This window comes from Hyla sarda, chromosome 3, assembly GCF_029499605.1.
Source record: "Hyla sarda isolate aHylSar1 chromosome 3, aHylSar1.hap1, whole genome shotgun sequence".
NCBI lineage: Eukaryota > Metazoa > Chordata > Amphibia > Anura > Hylidae > Hyla > Hyla sarda.
This window is the reverse complement of record NC_079191.1, coordinates 205,293,805-205,314,529: the sequence shown is the minus strand read 5'-3', so window position 1 is coordinate 205,314,529 and position 20,725 is coordinate 205,293,805. Positions and strand designations below refer to the sequence as shown.

General features: G+C 42.3%; 2 protein-coding genes across 4 annotated transcripts in view; one reads left to right on the top strand and one right to left on the bottom strand.

The window, feature by feature from the left end:
- IMPG1 (interphotoreceptor matrix proteoglycan 1) overlaps positions 1 to 5,598 on the top strand; it is a 489,363-nt gene extending 483,765 nt beyond the window's left edge. For both annotated transcript variants that reach the window (XM_056565914.1, XM_056565915.1), the window contains one exon: positions 4,179 to 5,598. The gene's annotated coding sequence lies outside the window, so the exon portion shown is untranslated. The remainder of the gene's footprint in view (positions 1 to 4,178) is intronic.
- A 9,218-nt stretch (positions 5,599 to 14,816) lies between these two features.
- Positions 14,817 to 20,725, bottom strand: part of MYO6 (myosin VI) — a 261,541-nt gene continuing 255,632 nt past the window's right edge. For both annotated transcript variants that reach the window (XM_056565911.1, XM_056565913.1), the window contains 2 exons: positions 18,028 to 18,246; positions 14,817 to 16,361 (listed from right to left, as the gene is read on the bottom strand). In XM_056565911.1, coding sequence (XP_056421886.1) covers positions 16,162 to 16,361; positions 18,028 to 18,246 — 419 coding nt within the window. In that variant the 3' untranslated portion in view covers positions 14,817 to 16,161. The remainder of the gene's footprint in view (positions 16,362 to 18,027; positions 18,247 to 20,725) is intronic.

Sequence of the window (20,725 nt, the reverse complement as noted above, 5' to 3'; positions counted from 1 at the left end):
ATAACAAAAAAAAGATAAAAGGGTTGGAAAATTTTCTGAATGCATAGTTTAGCAAAAACTTGGTGCTAAAACTTATACAAGTTGCCATCAATCATTAAAATAGGGTATGCAGACAGTCTGGGCTGAACCCCACTCTCCAGGGGCACCATGCCAGCTATGTGGCCAATGGTATATACTTGTATATCCTAGTCTCATGTATTATCTGAACTGTGTATTATCTGAAACACACACGTGTTGAACTTTATATAGCACTGAAGGTAGACTGTAAACACTGCAGTAGCTAGCCATTATATATTATATATATTATATATATTATATAGCTAGCCATTGAGTATTATTATCAGCACCCAGCACTGACATGACAGCTGCCCAGTAATGACTTTCAGAACACTGTCATTTGCTCTGCATGCTTGCAAACTGCTATTATCCCAAAATGTATTACGCTCACATCAGAAGCATCTTTTTAGGAAATAAAACAAAAGAAACACCACATGGCAAAGGATCATGATACCACAAATCAAAATGTAATCTATAAGAAGGAAAGGGATAATACTGCCACAGCTCAACACAAGGTACTCATGGATATAAAAATAAACATTCATCAAAAATTTGAAATGATGAAAGAAAAAAGTTATCATATAAAAGACTTTAAAACTTTTGCATTACCCGACATCTAAAATATATAGCACGTATATGAGGAAGGACAAAGAACAAGGTTTATAGAAAAAAAATTACCTCTTTAATACCAAAGTAAATGTGCAAGATTGAGCTTATTTGAGATATAGTTCATTTGGACTGGGAAGTGGACAACACATTTTTTTTTCTAGAAGTGACATGACTTTGATCTTAGGCATATTCTGTATGGACCCCTTTTAGAGATGAGCAAAGTAACAGGGATTCGATTCGTCACGAACTTCTCGGCTTGGAAATTTGCTGACTTTAGCCTGCATAAATTAGTTCAGCTCTCAGGGGCTCCGGTGCGCTGGAAAAGGTGTATGCAGTCCAAGGAGAGAGTCTTCTAGGACTGTATCCACCTTTTCCAGCCCACAGCACCTGAAAGCTGAACTCATTCATGCAGGCTAAAGTCAGCAACTGCCAAGCCGAGAAGTTTGTGACGAATCGAATCACTGTAACTTCGCTCATCTCTAACCCCTTTGTTGTTGATTCCTTCAAAAATGCAGGACATAATAGTGCAAGATTAAGTACAATAGTTTTAGGATATTTTAGGTTATTATTAAATAATAAAGTAGACTCCTGAGTATGCATTGTGTATACCTAGTTTAGTTGATGTGACATGCTTGGATTGTCTGTCATCTTGATTTCATTTTTCCCCTCTGATATTGCTCTTCTACTGTTGATTACATTTCCCATGATGCCTCTGGTTTTTGCAGTGAAAGAGGTTGGAGGGGGGTTTATCTTTGCCCCTTTCTCTGAATCCTAAGATTCATGTTATTTTTGCTGTCATGCTGTTGTTCCCAGCTGTTATAATGAAATGTATGAATAAAGCTCAGCTAGGATGACTCAAATTACACTGCAGGAATAGTGAGGATGAGGTAGCAATATATGGGCAAAAATGGAATGCTTTTTTAAAATGCATTTTTCTTCCTTCTTTCCTCGGGTGGGTATTATTATTTAATTTCATTATTAATTATATGGTTTCTGTGAGCTCAATCTAGTTTCTAGCTCACAGAAACAGCAAGTGACACGAACGGTCTGACCCACCTGGGTCAGGGTGTCACCCGATGTGGTCCGCACCCTCTGCACTCACCGGGCTTTGCCACTGCAGCCAGGAATCTTGTGCAACACTACTGGCATCCATGGCATAGGGGCGTGATTTCAGTACAAGGCTTGTCTGTAAGCTGAGCCCTTACGTTAGTCAAGGAGGGGCAGGGAGTGGAGGAGGAGCAAGAAGACCTGCCAAGCAGAGGGACTGCACCAAATTGGCACTCCACTTTGACATCTGAATGCAGCACAAAAAGGCAAATGTCCCTTTTGATTTAATACCCTAAAACACTGTGGTCCACTCTATGCACCATAAAGAGCTGACAGATTCTCTTGTGGATGTCTTATGATGATCAGTGGGGGCCTAGCCCATAACAGTACCAAGACAAGATATACTAAATGGACAAAAGTATTGAAACACACCTCCGTTTCAGCAAGTAATGTACTTCCTTATAGTCTTCAATTGATGTTTAATAGAAACTTTCATTGTGTGAATTTAGTTATGGACATGAGATGAATACACAGGTACAGGACTTCTTCCACAACACCTTATACTTGTTCTGTGCGGAGTCCTACATCTGTGTGTATCCTACATAATCAGGAGCTTTTTTTTTTTTAATCCACCAAAAGTAAATGGGGACTTAGGGCCCATTGTGGTTGCATCTCTCATGATATATCTTTCTAACTTTGGGCTAAGGTCATGTACTGCAGAACTTGAACAACACCCTCATGCACTAAAAACTCACCACTGGAACTAGGTTGACACTTTCCATGTGGTATATGGGAATTTTATTCATTTATTTGTTTGCCACAAATTGTTAAAAATGACCATTAACTGATATGAACATACAGTATAAGTGTCTCCAATGTCTTGGTTCAATTTCCTTATGTTCTCATGGTTCCCTTTAACTTAATTTTTTAACAGTAAAGACATGGTATATGCCTAGGCAATATTAATATGAGATAGATGTTGATATAACCAATAATACTAGCTATAAGAATCAAAGATTCACTATGCTTGGGGAAGAGCAGTATCCTCTTATAGCATGTTCCCATGGCTTACAACCACACGGTTTTGGACATGGAACCTGAGCCGATTTAGTTGTCAAAACTGCTCTCCCATTGTCTCAAGTGGAAGGCAGGGATATGTGAAAAAAAAAAAAAAAAAAAAGTGGCATCACTCCTAGGTGCACTTCAATGGGATATAATAAATTTTTTTTTATCCTCGTATTGCACCCACATATTAATGATATCTAAAGGGGTATTCCAGTTTTTTTTTTTTTTTACTTTTCAGTATCAGGTACAGGTGCTTCCACGATAAGAAAATAAGCTTCAGACAAACGTCATTGTTAAGGCCTGACAAAGCGCTGTGAGTATGATACAGTCTGTCGCCTAATCTCCCCCACTTCTCTCTGTCAGTCTGATGCTGTTGCTACTGTGAAATAAATGAAAAGGCTACTACTCAGGGCGAGTGCTCTGATTTTTCTCACATTGAAGGTATCTGATAAGCACATTTTATTTGCGTTATATGTGTAGGGTGGATCGCCCCCCTTTTTTTTGTCTATTTATGTGACACCACCCATACCCCACCCTTGGCTTCTTGCCTTAGAAGCCAGCCCCCAGATGACATGTACTATCCAGCTGTACGTGCCCCTGAGCCGGAGTTTAATGCTCCTCCAGCTGTCATATGATCTCAGCAGTCTGTAGACAGTGGGGGAACGCAATGAACTCCAGCTCGGCAGCACATAAAGCTGGACTGCACACATCAGGGGGGCTGGCTTGTCAAGCAAGAAGAAAAGAAGCAAAGCCCCCTGTCATCAGCTGTTGTCTCCAGTCAAACAGGATCTCGGGAAAGGCTCGAGAAAACCGTCATCCACAGTCCAGAGGAATGCTGAACCTGGGGGGACCATGAAATCACAAAGGGGTTAATCCACCCCACAAATGTAATGCAAGTAAATGTGCTTAAGATATAACTTTGCATCAGGGGCAAAATACTGAAAAGTAAAAAAAAAAAAAAAATGGAATACTCCTATAATATATCGATATGCCATTAATCATTAATATAGGACACCATTGGTAGCATTAGGCCAAGATATGCTATCAATATCAAATTAACTGTGACTGCTGTAAAACCTAATTGCTAAACCAAAGGGGCAATAAGAAAGTGCTGTGCCACTGTCTCGTGCTGGCTCTTCTGAGCTTGTTTTTTTGGGCCATGATTCAATGTTTTGTTCTAGCCTACCATTTGTGCCCACCAAAATATTCATCATTATCAGACTACAGAGAAAGCCAATCTAAAACATTTTACAGAAATGTGGAGATTCACACATTTGAATAAATAAAATAAACTCAAATGAACATTGTGTCCTTATTAATTCCTACAACTCAGTCTAACCTGTCATTTTACCACCTAATTCCTAACAAACCTTTTCTGTCTGTGTCCAATTTGTCCACAGATATCGATTTCTGAAATAATAAGCCTGAAAAACATTTCTGTGCTGTGAAGCTACCAAACTGAAGACCCTCTCACATTTCCAAGAGTAGAATAATTCCCTTAGAATTTAGTCTTCTATGTCTCTTAATTAGAAGATAGATGTGTGAAATGTAGAATGAAATGTGCAATCCTACGCAAATGACATCCTGAGCCTGTGGACAAAGAGAAATGTATTAAAGAATATGACTGGAGAACATCATCCTGGCCTGTATTTTCCTTATTAGTGGGAAATGAGATTCTTGAAGTGTAACTGTCACTATGCATTATTATTTTTATTTACAAAATTTACAGGAATTTTAAGGATTTTTCTCAATATATTTTATTTATCTTCCTGGCTCTCTTTTGTTAGAAAATCTATTTTCCGGTAGCCCCCCCCCCATTTCATAAAATACCATTGTTAGCTTAAATCTATACACAAGGTGTAGATGCTCGCGCTCTGTTCGCAATGCTCTCTATCCCCTTAAAAAAGGTTTACCAAATGCTAGAGATAGAAAGCATAAACCTTTTTAGAGATATTGAAACTACAAGGAACAGCTGAGCACACAGTGCTGGCACAGCTATGTCATCTTATGCTACTGTCTGCATCCGGGTCCCAGACGGTATAATACATGCAGGTCAAAGTCTTAAGAAACTGAAGCCATCCGTTTTATTTTCTGGAGTATTGCTGAGCTGCAATCGGTGGTCTCAAGGTGGGAGGCGTTGTCAGAACAGTTACCACTTGAAGACTCTGTTGCACTCAGCAATGTATCTTCCCATAACTATGTTAAAAGCTTCAGGAAAATACTGCATCGGGGAACGATGGACTGCCCTTTAAGATTATTCTGTAATATGGTAAATTTCTACTTCCCTTGTTGTGTAGGACTTTGTTGTAATCCATTGAGGAAAGCAGTCTTCCTATGTCCATGACAGAAGCAAGAATAATATTACATTTTAAAACAAGATAAGAACCCCTTGGAAATAGACTCGTACAGACCGATATCCTTACTGAATACTAACAAAGTTTTCACCAGGGTCCTTTCCCTAACTAGTGCATAGTGATCAGAATGGGTTTATACCAGACCGGATGGCTTAAAACAATCTTCATAGATTATACTGTAATCTGTAGTTTGGGGACATGCGGGTCTTCCACTCCATTCTGTCTTTGGATGCCACTAAGGTGTTTGACAGGATGGAGGGGGGTTTTCTGTGGGAGAACTTGAAGGCCTTCAGGATAGGGGAAAATATTATAAAAATGATGCAGGGACAGATTTTAGGTCACATCATACACCAAAAGAAAACGTTTTAGAAGAAGCATCAAAAAGTCCAATCTACACCAAAATGGTACCAATGGTACAGATTAGCCCTTATAAAATTTAAAGGGGTACTCTGATGGAAAACAATTTTTTTTTATAATCAACTGGTGCCAGAAAGTTAAACAGATTTGTAAATTACTTCTATCAAAAAATCTTAATCCTTCCAGTACTTATCAGCTGCTATGTGCTCCACAGGAAGTTGAGTTATTCTTTTTTGCCTGACCACAGTGCTGATACCTCTGTCCATGTCAGGAACTGTCCAGAGCACAAGCAAATCTGCATAGCAAACCTCTCCTGCTCTGGACAGTTCCTGACATGGACAGAGGAGTCAGCAGAGAGCACTGTAATCAGACTGAAAAAGAAATTCAAAAAGAAAATAACTTCTTCTGAGCCATACAGCAGCTGAGAAGTACTGGAAGGATTACGATTTTTTAATAGAAGTAATTTACAAATCTGTTTAACTTTCTGGCACCAGATAATAAAAAAATAAAATAAAAAAAAACTATTTCCACCAGAGCCCGATACAGCACTGTATACGGAAAAACATTAAAAACCTTACAGTGGTCAGAATTGGGTGATTTTTTAATTATTTTTTTTATTAACATGTCTGTTTTACTATACAGTCCACTGTGTGAGAGCAAAGTCAACCAGAATTAGCAAAACTGCATTTTCTTTTCAGAGCATCATACTTGTCTATAAGGCTGGGTTCACACTGCAGAATTTCTGGGCAGAATTTCTGCCGGAAATCGAGCCGGCGGCGCTAGGACCGAGCAGACTGCATTGCTGCCTCCATAGACTGCAATGCGTTTCTGGGTGGATATTTTGGGATGTCTGCTCAGAAATGCATTGACATATATGGGGACTGCAGTGTAGTCTGTGCGGTTCTAGTGCCGCCGGCTTGATCTCCAGCAGAAATTCTGCCCAGAAATTCCACAGTGTGAACCTAGCCTAAAGCTGTCAATTTAGGTCATTAGATTTGCAGTCAGGCTGGGACTTTTCAGCTGTAATATGTATGAAAAAAGTGAGCCCTTGTGCACTCTATGACACCAGTCTACAGTGTTTAGCCTGTGTTTAGAAGTACAAAAGACCCCCTCTATTTCTGTTTAGAAACATCTTTATAATTATGCTTTCATATCAGATTGGTTTACATTCTTCTTGAATCATTCACTTAAATATACCAATGTAGAAATCCCCATCCCCAGCATACACACACAGTATACTCACTTGATTTTCCTTTTTTCTATCGTTTTGTGATTGAATAAATACGGTTTTAGAGGTCACAGTTTCTTCTTAGTTGATAAATGGTTGCTGTCTGTATGATGATAAAAAATCACAGCACTCCAGATACAGAATAAATTGATGTGTTTAGTTATATGAATAAGATGAGAAAAGTTTCTACCCAACTGGGTTTTTCTAAAGGCTTAAAAAAAGGTCCAGATTCACACTCGCGTAAATAAAAGTAGTAATATATTCTGCACCAGGAGAGCTGTGATTTTTTTCATCAACAGAACCTATGATCCGATGAGCCAGAACATTTTGCATTGCACCTGCTGATGCTCTCCTATTAAGGAAGGACTCTGTGCGTGTATTTTCTTTGTCTACGTTTTGTTGTATTTATTGCTGTTTGCCCTTTTCCTATATATTGGTTGTTATTACAAATCATGACTATTACGTTCAGAATTATCTGATTTTTCTTGGTTGAAGTCTACTTTGTATTATTATATGTGACCATTTGTCCTCAATAAATGTGATGTTTAAAAAAATCCAGACTTCTGGACCATTCCAAATGATGCCATGCCATTTTGGTTTTCTGGCATTTCATACAACGATTCTGCTTTCTTAAATAGAACAATGACTTTGATTCACAGCAGTTTTGTGCCAGTTCACCCCTTTGCCATTTCTGAAATATTTTGCCAGCTTTATTCTCCTAAGTGACTTGTATTTGGCTTTGTGTTTTCTAACAATTCACTACATTTATGAGGAAAGCTTTTCAGCTGGAACATAAAAATACACAAAAGCGATCCAGTGCTGAGGAATTATCTCCAAGGTCAGGCTGATTTAGGTGATGACAGACTCACTATTTTAATGTCGGGCTTTAGATTTACCCAGAAATACAGTGGACACACACTTTCAAGTTTATGGTCCATAGAACCTTTTAATGTTCACGTCTCCTTGAAGTCTGTTGTTAAGGAGCAATTTAATTAGTGTTTTTACCCTCCTTTGAAAACCGTGCAGGTCATCTTCAAAGTCATCTGTCTTATTTTCTAAACTGTTTATAAATATTTCCGCTTTCATTTAAATATGGATTGTAAATTAGAAAGGTCATTAGAGTCACCTGTCACCTATACACAATGAGACACCCATTTATGGTCTAGAGCAACATTTGTAAGAACTTTTCTGTTCTTTACATTCAAAATCATTACCCTATGACTACCAATCACTAGTGTCAAAATGTTAAAAGCTGATTTACCTAAGCCATTATTAAGCATTTGTGAAAAAAATAATATTTAAGAATTAATCACTATTAAAAGGCTTAACCAGAAATAGAAAAACACAGCTATTTTCTTTCAAAAACAGCTCCACTTCGTTTTCCAGGTTGGGTGTGGTTTTACAACTTTGCTCCATTCACTTCAATGGAACTGAGCTGCAGAACCACTCCCAACTTGGAGACAGACAGAGAGCTGTTTTTCTATTCCTGGATAACCTCTTTTAAGTAAGTCAACAACATGTGGATGTCATTATTGGTGATAAACTAAACATGGCCATATATTTTCAATAACTGTCAGCCAGCTTCCCCATACACATGAATGTTTGGTACGGCTAAATGCTCATGTTTCCCCAATAGGGCCAGCTCATTCCTCCCCAAAAGGGTTGGGTGATACAAATTCAACATATCTGACCCTCATCTTCACTGACATCCTCTGTCACTGAAGAATCAGTAGGCTGCCATACATCGTGGAAAGTTGACCGAACCCACCACCACCACTTTAGTATAAGGTGTATAGGCACCTTAAATACAATACCAGACTGCTGTACAAAAAGATAAGAAGGGTATAGCTGTAAAAGATTAAAGTATAAAGGGATAAGACGATAAAGTATTGGTGCAGTCACTTTTTTTAATAAATAGTTCAGCTGTTGCCATAAAGTAAAAAATATATGAGATGGTTATGCAAGACATTAAAGGAGATACGTGACATCCCTACCTTAAAAAATGAAATCCCACCAGCGATGCAGGTCTGCCTCACCACCACATCGCTGTGCTCGGATCATGTCTGGCTGCTGCCGTTCCCCCGTTACCGGCATATAAGGATCCAGGACACATAAGTAAGCGCAGCGGTGGCAGAAACTACATCTCCCAAGAGCCACCGCTTGCTCGGGAGGGTGAGATGGGGGCGGCAATACAGTGGCTCTGCTACTCAGCGTATCGCAGCTGAGTATTCAATGAGCTCATACATATTTATACTGAGGGGTGGTTCGTCTGGAGGGAGCAGGAGGGTGACAGGGAGGGAAAACCCTTCCATTGCATCGTGGGTAGCTGATGACGATTTGAGCCTATGATGGACGCCTATTGCTTCTGTCACGATGCCGGCTGGCAGGTAGTGGATCCTCTGTGCCAGAGAGGGATTGGCGTGGACCGTGCTAGAGGATCGGTTCTAAGTCACTACTGGTTTTCACCAGAGCCCGCCGCAAAGCGGGATGGTCTTGCTGCGGCGGTAGTGACCAGGTCGTATCCCCTAGCAACGGCTCAACCTCTCTGGCTGCTGAAGATAGGCGCGGTACAAGGGAGTAGACAGAAGCAAGGTCGGACGTAGCAGAAGGTCGGGGCAGGCAGCAAGGATCGTAGTCAGGGGCAACGGCAGAAGGTCTGGAATCACAGGCAAGGAACACACAAGGAACGCTTTCACTGGCACTAGGGCAACAAGATCCGGCGAGGGAGTGAAGGGGAAGTGAGGTGATATAGGGAAGTGCACAGGTGTAAACACTAATTGGAACCACTGCACCAATCAGCGGTGCAGTGGCCCTTTAAATCGCAAAGACCCGGCGCGCGCGCGCCCTAGGGAGCGGGGCCGCGCGCGCCGGGACAGAACTGACGGGGAGCGAGTAAGGTACGGGAGCCGGGGTGCGCATCGCGAGCGGGCGCTACCCGCATCGCGAATCGCATCCCGGCCGGAGGTAGTAACGCAGCGCCCCGGGTCCGTGGAACCGACCGGGGCGCTGCAGTGAGGGAAGTGTAGCGAGCGCTCCGGGGAGGAGCGGGGACCCGGAGCGCTCGGCGTAACAGTACCCCCCCCCTTGGGTCTCCCCCTCTTCTTGGGGCCTGAGAACCTGAGGATCAGACTTTTGTCCAGGATATTGTCCTCAGGTTCCCAGGACCTCTCTTCTGGACCACAACCCTCCCAATCCACTAAAAAAAAAGTTCTTCCCCTGACCTTTTTAGAGGCCAAAATCTCTTTGACAGAGAAGATGTCCGAGGAGCCGGAAACAGGAGTGGGAGGAACAGATTTAGGAGAAAAACGGTTGAGGATGAGAGGTTTAAGAAGAGAGACGTGAAAGGCATTAGGGATACGAAGAGAAGGAGGAAGAAGAAGTTTGTAAGAGACAGGATTAATTTGACACAAAACTTTAAAAGGACCAAGATAGCGTGGTCCCAACTTATAGCTCGGGACACGGAAACGGACATATTTAGCGGAGAGCCATACCTTGTCTCCAGGGGAAAAAATGGGAGGAGCTCTTCTTTTCTTATCTGCGAATCTCTTCATGCGAGAAGAAGCCTGTAAGAGAGAATTTTGGGTCTCTTTCCATATGGTGGAAAGATCACGAGAAATTTCATCCACAGCGGGCAGACCAGAGGGCAAGGGGGTAGGGAGGGGGGGAAGAGGGTGACGGCCGTACACCACGAAAAACGGAGATTTGGAGGAAGATTCAGAGATTCTGAAATTATACGAGAATTCGGCCCAAGGTAGAAGATCTGCCCAGTCATCCTGGCGGGAGGAAACAAAATGTCGTAAATAGTCACCCAAGATCTGGTTAATTCTCTCTACTTGTCCATTGGATTGAGGATGGTATGCAGAAGAAAAATTTAATTTAATCTTGAGTTGTTTACAGAGAGCCCTCCAGAATTTAGACACAAATTGGACGCCTCTATCCGAGACGATCTGTGTAGGCAACCCGTGAAGACGAAAAATGTGTACAAAAAATTGTTTAGCCAACTGAGGCGCTGAAGGAAGACCAGGAAGAGGGATGAAATGTGCCATTTTGGAGAATCGATCAACGACCACCCAAATAACAGTGTTGCCATGGGATGGGGGTAAGTCAGTAATAAAATCCATACCAATCAGAGACCAAGGTTGTTCGGGGACAGGTAGAGGATGAAGAAAACCAGCGGGCTTCTGGCGAGGAGTCTTATCCCGGGCACAGATAGTGCAGGCTCGCACAAAGTCCACCACATCAGTCTCTAGAGTCGGCCACCAATAGAAGCGAGAGATGAGTTGCACAGATTTCTTGATGCCCGCATGACCTGCGAGATGGGAGGAGTGACCCCATTTGAGGATCCCAAGGCGTTGGCGTGGAGAAACAAAGGTCTTTCCTGGAGGAGTTTGCCCGATGGAGGCTGGAGAAGTGGAAATCAGGCAGTCAGGAGGAATGATGTGTTGAGGAGAGAGTTCAATTTCAGAGGCATCTGAGGAACGAGAGAGAGCATCGGCCCTAATGTTTTTATCAGCAGGCCGAAAGTGAATTTCAAAATTAAATCGGGCAAAGAACAGAGACCACCTGGCCTGACGAGGATTCAGCCGTTGGGCAGACTGGAGGTAGGAGAGGTTCTTGTGATCGGTGTAAATAATAACTGGAAATCTTGATCCCTCCAGCAGATGCCTCCATTCCTCAAGTGCTAATTTAATGGCTAGAAGCTCTCGATCCCCGATGGAGTAGTTCCTCTCCGCCGGAGAGAAGGTCCTGGAAAAAAAACCACAAGTAACAGCATGCCCGGAAGAGTTTTTTTGTAGAAGGACAGCTCCAGCTCCCACTGAGGAGGCATCAACCTCCAATAGGAAGGGTTTAGATGGGTCAGGTCTGGAGAGCACGGGAGCCGAAGAAAAGGCAGACTTGAGTCGTTTAAAGGCGTCTTCCGCTTGAGGAGGCCAAGACTTGGGATCGGCATTTTTTTTTGTTAAAGCCACAATAGGAGCCACAATGGTAGAAAAATGTGGAATAAATTGCCTGTAATAATTGGCGAACCCCAAAAAACGTTGGATGGCACGGAGTCCGGAGGGGCGTGGCCAATCTAAGACGGCAGAGAGTTTATCTGGGTCCATTTGTAGTCCCTGGCCAGAGACCAAGTATCCTAGAAAAGGAAGAGATTGGCATTCAAACAGACATTTCTCTATTTTGGCATAGAGTTGATTATCACGAAGTCTCTGAAGAACCATACGGACATGCTGGCGGTGTTCTTCAAGATTGGCAGAAAAAATCAGGATATCGTCCAGATATACAACAACACAGGAGTATAGTAGATCACGAAAAATTTCATTAACAAAGTCTTGGAAGACGGCAGGGGCGTTGCATAGACCAAAGGGCATGACCAGATACTCAAAGTGTCCATCTCTGGTGTTAAATGCCGTTTTCCATTCATCCCCCTCTCTGATGCGGATGAGATTATAAGCACCTCTTAAGTCCAGTTTGGTAAAAATATGGGCACCTTGGAGACGATCAAAGAGTTCAGAGATGAGGGGTAGGGGGTAGCGGTTCTTAACCGTGATTTTATTAAGACCGCGGTAGTCAATGCAAGGACGTAGAGAGCCATCTTTTTTGGACACAAAGAAAAATCCGGCTCCGGCAGGAGAGGAGGATTTACGGATAAAGCCCTTTTTTAAATTTTCTTGGACGTATTCAGACATGGCAAGAGTCTCTGGGACGGACAGAGGATAGATTCTGCCCCGGGGTGGAGTAGTGCCCGGGAGGAGGTCAATGGGACAATCATAAGGCCTGTGAGGAGGTAGAGTCTCAGCTTGTTTTTTGCAAAAAACGTCCGCAAAGTCCATATAGGCCTTAGGGAGACCGGTTACATGAGGAAGCACAGGGACACGGCAAGGTTTACTGGGAACCGGTTTTAAGCAGTCCTTGGAACAAGAGGGCCCCCAACTCTTGATCTCCCCAGTGGACCAATCCAGGATTGGGGAATGGAGTTGAAGCCAGGGAAGTCCAAGAAGGATTTCAGAAGTGCAATTGGGGAGGACCAACAGTTCAATCCTCTCGTGATGAGATCCGATGCACATTAGAAGGGGCTCCGTGCGGAAACGTATAGTACAGTCCAATCTTTCATTGTTTACACAATTGATGTAGAGGGGTCTGGCGAGACTGGTCACCGGGATGTTGAACCTGTTGACGAGAGAGGCTAAGATGAAATTTCCTGCAGATCCAGAGTCCAGGAAGGCCACAGCAGAGAAGGAGAAGGCAGAGTAGACATCAAGGACTGTCTCACCTTTGTGCGGAGTCAGCGGACGTCTTTCCAGGCGGGGAGGACGGATAGGACAATCCTTCAGGAAGTGTTCGGTACTAGCACAGTACAGGCAGAGATTCTCCATGCGGCGTCGTGTCCTCTCTTGGGGTGTCAGGCGAGACCGGTCGACCTGCATAGCCTCCACGGCGGGAGGCACAGGAACAGATTGCAGGGGACCAGAGGAGAGAGGAGCCGGGGAGAAGAAACGCCTCGTGCGAACAGAGTCCATATCCTGGCGGAGCTCCTGACGCCGTTCGGAAAAACGCATGTCAATGCGAGTGGCAAGATGGATGAGTTCATGTAGGTTAGCAGGGATTTCTCGTGCGGCCAGAACATCTTTAATGTTGCTGGATAGGCCTTTTTTAAAGGTCGCGCAGAGTGCCTCATTATTCCAGGATAATTCTGAAGCAAGGGTACGGAACTGTACGGCATACTCGCCAACGGAAGAATTACCCTGGACCAGGTTCAACAGGGCAGTCTCAGCAGAAGAGGCTCGGGCAGGTTCCTCAAAGACACTTCGAATTTCCGAGAAGAAGGAGTGTACAGAGGCAGTGACGGGGTCATTGCGGTCCCAGAGCGGTGTGGCCCAAGCCAGGGCTTTTCCAGACAGCAGGCTGACTACGAAAGCCACCTTAGACCTTTCAGTGGGGAACTGGTCCGACATCATCTCCAAGTGTAATGAACATTGGGAAAGAAAGCCACGGCAAAACTTAGAGTCCCCATCAAATTTATCCGGCAAGGATAGTCGTATTCCAGAAGCGGCCACTCGCTGCGGAGGAGGTACAGGAGCTGGCGGAGGAGATGATTGCTGGAGCTGTGGTAGTAACTGTTGTAGCATAACAGTCAGTTGAGACAGCTGTTGGCCTTGTTGCGCAATCTGTTGTGACTGCTGGGCGACCACCGTGGTGAGGTCAGCGACAACTGGCAGAGGAACTTCAGCGGGATCCATGGCCGGATCTACTGTCACGATGCCGGCTGGCAGGTAGTGGATCCTCTGTGCCAGAGAGGGATTGGCGTGGACCGTGCTAGAGGATCGGTTCTAAGTCACTACTGGTTTTCACCAGAGCCCGCCGCAAAGCGGGATGGTCTTGCTGCGGCGGTAGTGACCAGGTCGTATCCCCTAGCAACGGCTCAACCTCTCTGGCTGCTGAAGATAGGCGCGGTACAAGGGAGTAGACAGAAGCAAGGTCGGACGTAGCAGAAGGTCGGGGCAGGCAGCAAGGATCGTAGTCAGGGGCAACGGCAGAAGGTCTGGAATCACAGGCAAGGAACACACAAGGAACGCTTTCACTGGCACTAGGGCAACAAGATCCGGCGAGGGAGTGAAGGGGAAGTGAGGTGATATAGGGAAGTGCACAGGTGTAAACACTAATTGGAACCACTGCACCAATCAGCGGTGCAGTGGCCCTTTAAATCGCAAAGACCCGGCGCGCGCGCGCCCTAGGGAGCGGGGCCGCGCGCGCCGGGACAGAACTGACGGGGAGCGAGTAAGGTACGGGAGCCGGGGTGCGCATCGCGAGCGGGCGCTACCCGCATCGCGAATCGCATCCCGGCCGGAGGTAGTAACGCAGCGCCCCGGGTCCGTGGAACCGACCGGGGCGCTGCAGTGAGGGAAGTGTAGCGAGCGCTCCGGGGAGGAGCGGGGACCCGGAGCGCTCGGCGTAACAGCTTCTCTATGGGTTTGAAACAAATGCTACTATTCAGAATTACTGAACTTCCGGGTGACACAGAGGGACGGAGTACAGGCGAATGGTGCAATGAATGCAACACAAGTACATGGGACACATATAACTTCTTATTTTAATGTATATGGGTGGCAATTAATGTGTGCTGCAGTACTTCTTTAATAAGCAGAGTGAAAGATCTCAGTTAACCTCAGGTTGTCAAAATTAAATGCACTTGCAGTAGAAAAGGCTAAGGAGCATCGGAAATCTTTATAGAAATATGTAAATGCAGAAACTGACTAAGAATCCTATGAAATAACTAACATTTATCATTTATTAGAGGACCAGATTGCAATTGTTGGAGAGAGGACAGGTAAGAACAAAAGGTTTTAATCCAAATTATTTTTCACACCACATGGAACACAAAAATTAACTTCAGTGATGCATTTGAAGTCACAAGAATACATTTTTATTCCTTTTATCAGACAAGACACTAAAAGAGTATTAAATGTTTATAAATAAACAGTCATATCATGGCTGCTATACAGCAATATCTAGACCTCAGCATAACAACTGAGAAAATGGAATGTCTACAGAGTGTATCAGTTTAATGGGCTAAGTGGTCAATGTATGTATTATAAAGGTATATGAATAACATTGGATTGGGGACATGCACATGTGCATTAAAATAGTTAAAAAGAATTAAGATCTATAATCTTAAATAGTTAGTGATCCAACTACTTTCCAATCTCAGTGCAGTAAAACATACACATATACATTGATGCATGTGCATATTTATCAAGCCTATAGGATCTCCATTCATCATATTCAAGTCAGAAAAATAAACACAAACTAATATCCATATTAATAAAATTATTCTTTTAAGTTAATTGTTCCTCTAAATAAAGGAGAATAAAATGGTAGTGTAGGCAACAGACTTAAAGGCCGTGGATTTCATATCAAGGGAAAAAACATTCATGGTTTCAAGTTCAAACAATAACAGTCCAAGGAATGGTATTTCGGAACATATAGATGTCCTACATTACACTGTGTCTGTTTTTATGTCAATCTCCATTATCCTGGAGGGTTCACCAGCATGTAACAATGTGATGCCCTAGAATCAGGTTGCACAGGGTATTGTGCTTTGCCTCTGAGTGGAAAACATTACTACCATGATCAAGATAAGACAATAAACATCTATCCAAGATAAGGCCTCACAAATCAAGATGCATGATAAATAAAATAAAAAAAATATAACTACAAAAGAGCCTGCTAGGGCCACAGACCACTTCATTATAATGCTACTACATCAAACTTCAAAAAGTATGAATTAATAAAACCCGCAATTAATAAAACCTGTTCACTTTATATTATAACTTCTCTATTACACGATTATGGAATGCCTAGATCCTCTCTGACAGAGGTTGGTTTCCCTTTGCTTTAGCCCATATGTACTAATCTCTTAGTGCAACAATAAATTCACCGGCACAGCTACTTAAGAAGGTTTTGCAGCATTGCAGTAGCATATGTTGGCCGGGCTTGTCTACTTTCAATTGCGTTACTCAAGTACTGAATTCCACCGCAGCGTTCCCATATCTCTTCAAACTGTCTGGGTAAAATTTCTGCTCCCCGTTTTCTTGTTAAACCAGTTTCTTCAAGGCTCAATTCGCACATCTCCATGTCATCTTTGCCTGAAATTAGGAAAATGTTTACATCATTAAAATAAAAAATAAAAAATGTCTAAAAAAATTCCAGGTGTTAAGCTTTCACTTAAAAAAAAGTTACTATATTTCCAGATGGGAAAATGTCTTGACTGATTCAGGGATAATACAATCCTGTGATTCAGGGCTCATGTAAATTGTTGTAAAGCAATATCTTTGATGCTCTATAATGCCAAATGTCTACTTTGTTCTGGATTGGCACTCCATTTGTGAGTGTCTTCAGTGTTTGTTTCTCTCTTCACTTCTATACAGAAGAACAGCACGCTTAGTGCACTTATAATTATGGCGCACTTCAACACACCAGGGCAGATATTCCATTGTAAACATGTCTGAAATCAGGCATAGTTTGCACCAAAAAATTGTCTTATGTGACTTGCACCACATATTAAATGGGCACTGTAATTTGCAAAAGCTTTTTTTTTTTTTTTCTAAAATGTGTACAATAACATTATGTTTTTTTAGTAATAAACATTGGTCAAAAATTTTGTATTTTTTTGGGTGAGAAAATGCTCCATACATCTTATCAGGGGTCCATTGTCTTGTCCCTGCAGCTACTGCCTTTGTGTCTCTGTGCAAAGACAAAATATAGAAAGTGTGGGAGGGACAAGCAGGGCTCTGTGCAGGCTCCTAGCTTGTTGAGCTGGGGGCCTGTCACAGAGCCTTGCTGCACAGAGCAGCCAATTGTCAGCTCTGAGGAGGGAGAGAGAAATTTCCCACATGAGATGCAAGGTAAAGTGTCATGCTTGTCCAAGGGAAGGCCCCCTGTCCACCTCCTGCGAGCAACATAAACAAAGGAATTAAGAGCCATGAAAGGATGAAAACCAGGATTTAAGACCAAATTAAAGAATGGATCAGCACCAGTTAAAGAGTATGTCTGGAGCATTTGCTTTTTTTCCCCCATGACAAGTACACTGTAAATACTTATTTGACACATTTCCCCAGCGTCTGAAAAATGGCATGGCCTCTGCAAAATGGGTGTGGCTTCAGAGAAATAGGTGTGGCTTCAGAGAAATAGGTGTGGCTTCAGATGCAACACTGTGCACACCATGATTAATCTGGCAGAATCTTAAAGCCGTCTAGTTGAAGTTTACACTGTCTAAGAATTAGACAGTTTAAGTACAGTAAATGTGGACCACTGTGTGTTGTATTTATTTGATCCCTGTCTTATATGTGGTACCAAAGCCAGTTTTGACAACAGCTGGCACACTAAGATTATATCTTCTACACATAAAGGAGTGCCTTTGTATCTTTAAAGCAAAAGCTTTCCTGCTGTCAAAAACATGTGTGACTGAATTCTGCTCTACTAAAGTGTATGAAGCAGGGACTTGAGTGTTTTCAGTATCTCACATGATGCAGCATTACACAGGTATTAAATACAAAGCATTCCATTGATGTACTTGTTTTCTATATCATATAATCCCAGTTATTCTACCACTGTATTAATATTAAATATTAAAGACCTAGATAAATTATACTTAATGTTAGTCTATTAGTTTACCCAAGCATATGTTTAGGTACCATTTAAACGTATCTCTCGGTATACTGCCAGTATAGATGTGAGTCTTTACTGTATATCACTTCACTCATATTTAATACTCATCAGTAATAAAAGAACATATAAATAGTTAATACATACCAGCCACCAGCAAGATGGGTGGCTTATCTGGGTGAAGTTCCATCTGACGGGCAATCCATGGACCATCAAAATGGGCATACCACCATCCTTTCTTCTTGTTCTGAGGCTCCTTGTACTGGTCAGCTGGGCGAATAAATGGAATGCGGAAATATCGCTGCTGCCGATTTGCTTCAATTTCCTGTTGTCTGGCAGGCAGCTGCACCACTGGGTTCTGCTGAGCTGTACACATAAAATACATAGTTACATATGTTTCTCCTATGCGGTGTAGCTGCTTGAAAGGAATTAAACTTGTCCTGTTTCTTTTTAAATCTGCCAACTACTGTGCAGATGTTTTTTCTGCAATGTATAGCCTAAAATATGTGATACATTTATCCAGTGCATACAGCAAATGTCTGTTTCTGAAATGACCACCATTGTGGAATAAAAAAAGAAATAGGATAATAAGCCTGCGTTGCACTTTGGCCTTTCACAGGTATTACTGCCTAAAGCAGAGCAAGTCCTATTATGGAATATCAGCTATGGTACTTTTATTGCAGTGCCATCCTTTCAAGTCTGAATATGAAAAATGGTGTACTTTAAAAATGGTTGAAATTACATTACATGGCTCAGTACTTCCTCACAATATTGGCCGGAATAATATGAGGCTCAATTAGAGGTTTAAGAATATGTGAAATAGAATTCTGTTTCTGCAAAAGGACAATTGGAACTGCTCATGTTTCCCTTTAAAGGTACATTAATAGTAAATGGCTGCCGGTAAGTAGTTAAGGATGGGAAACTGTTAAAGTCTTCAATGGGACAACTGACAGGACACCGTGATCTCTTCTTCGTCCCTGATGTCAGATCTTCACTTACATAGAGAAATGAGTATATCAGAAGCAGAAGTCCCTTTAAGACATATGTAAATGTTTACAAAACAGGAGTTACGTAGTGTTGATATTCGTTGCAGTTCGGTAAAAAAAAAAAAAATTGTAAAAATTATAACTGTTTAATTGATATATAACTTAATTAATATGTATTCATTATATTTGTTTTTATATTTATATATAATATATAGCTTCATTTATATGTAGCTCAATTTAATAGTATATATTGAAACAATTTAACTGTCGAAAAAAGTTCACATTGAAGTGTTATCCATTATGAAACAAGTCATGGATGCAAATAACTTGTGGAAATATTAAGTGTCCAGCAAATGTTGGGGTATTAGTATCTTTGACAAGACCCAAACTGGAAAACATCAACATTAAATACAATGGATATTTTACTGTATGACCATTTTTTAAATGGAATGCATGTTACATGAGATTACAACATTTTTCAGCATTCTGACCTCTGGGATCTACCATTGTTTAGCCCGTGGCGATGGTGATGTGCATATATGCTATACCTGCAGCTTTCATAGCATATTGGGACTGTTAGCTACACATGCTGAAGACCCAAAACTGTACTAAAACCAGGCCTGACCCTGCTTGGCTTCCAAGATCAGACGAGATCGGGCGTGTTCAGGGTGATGTGGCCTACGGCCAAACCACCCTGAACTCACCCGATCTTATCTGATCTCGGAAGCTAAGCAGGGTCGGGCCTGGTTAGTACTTGGCCTACGGCCACACCACCCTGAACAGGCCCAATCTTATCTGACCTCGGAAGCTAAGCAGGGTCAGGCCTGGTAAGTACTCGGCCTACGGCCACACCACCCTGAACACGCCCGATCTCGTCTGATCTCGGAGGCTAAGCAGGGTCGGGCTTGGTTAGTATCTACCTAAAGTGTAGGATATGAGCACAGTCCATTCATATTAATATACAGCTTCTTTAGTATTTATTCAGCGTGTCCGATACAGGAGCTGGTATACAAGCAAGGAAAACAGAACTTTGCTGACAGAGTTGTAATGAATTCTGCTACCAAGTTATTACATTTTCTTTGGGGAGTCGGTAAGTTTTTTTTTTTTAACTTCAGTTTTCAATCTACAGATATAATGTGGGCTGACAATCTTCCCATAGCATAAGATGAACAAACTGTGTGTACAGTGAATATGACAGATTTATGTCAGCTTTTTCACAAACTTTGCAAACTTTTTTTTGTTTCCATAGAGATAAAGTGCAGCTCCAATTCAGAGTCACGTCAATTATATAAGCGGAACTACATGGTAACTCCCTCATATACTGCTAGCTATATACAACATCAAAAATGGTACGGCACTCCAAATATCCAAAAAAAGAACTATTTATTCCACGTGTCAAACAGTGCGACGTTTCAGCCCCTCAATGGAGCTTTTTTCAAGCATGCTTGAAAAAAGCTCCATTGAGGGGCTAAAACGTCGCACTGTTTGACATGTGGAATAAATAGTTCTTTTTTTGGATATTTGGAGTGCTGTACCATTTTTGATGTTATCTACATTTGGCTATGATCGAGCCTGAGGGGCTGGCACCTGTCTACTGTGGTAAAGTAGTGCTGCAATTTTTTGGATATAGATATAGATATATATATATATATATATATATATATATATAGCCATGAAGGGCTATGTGGGCTGTACCTTTCCCCCTAACGACTGTTTACCAACAATCATGGCCACCTATATTCTATGAATGGAAAGTGGCACAGTGGTTGGTCTTCATGAGAAACCTTGCAAGAACTTCTCTTTGCTGTAAATGATGTCAGTATTGTTCAAAACAGTCCTCAATGACAGGGGCAGGTTAT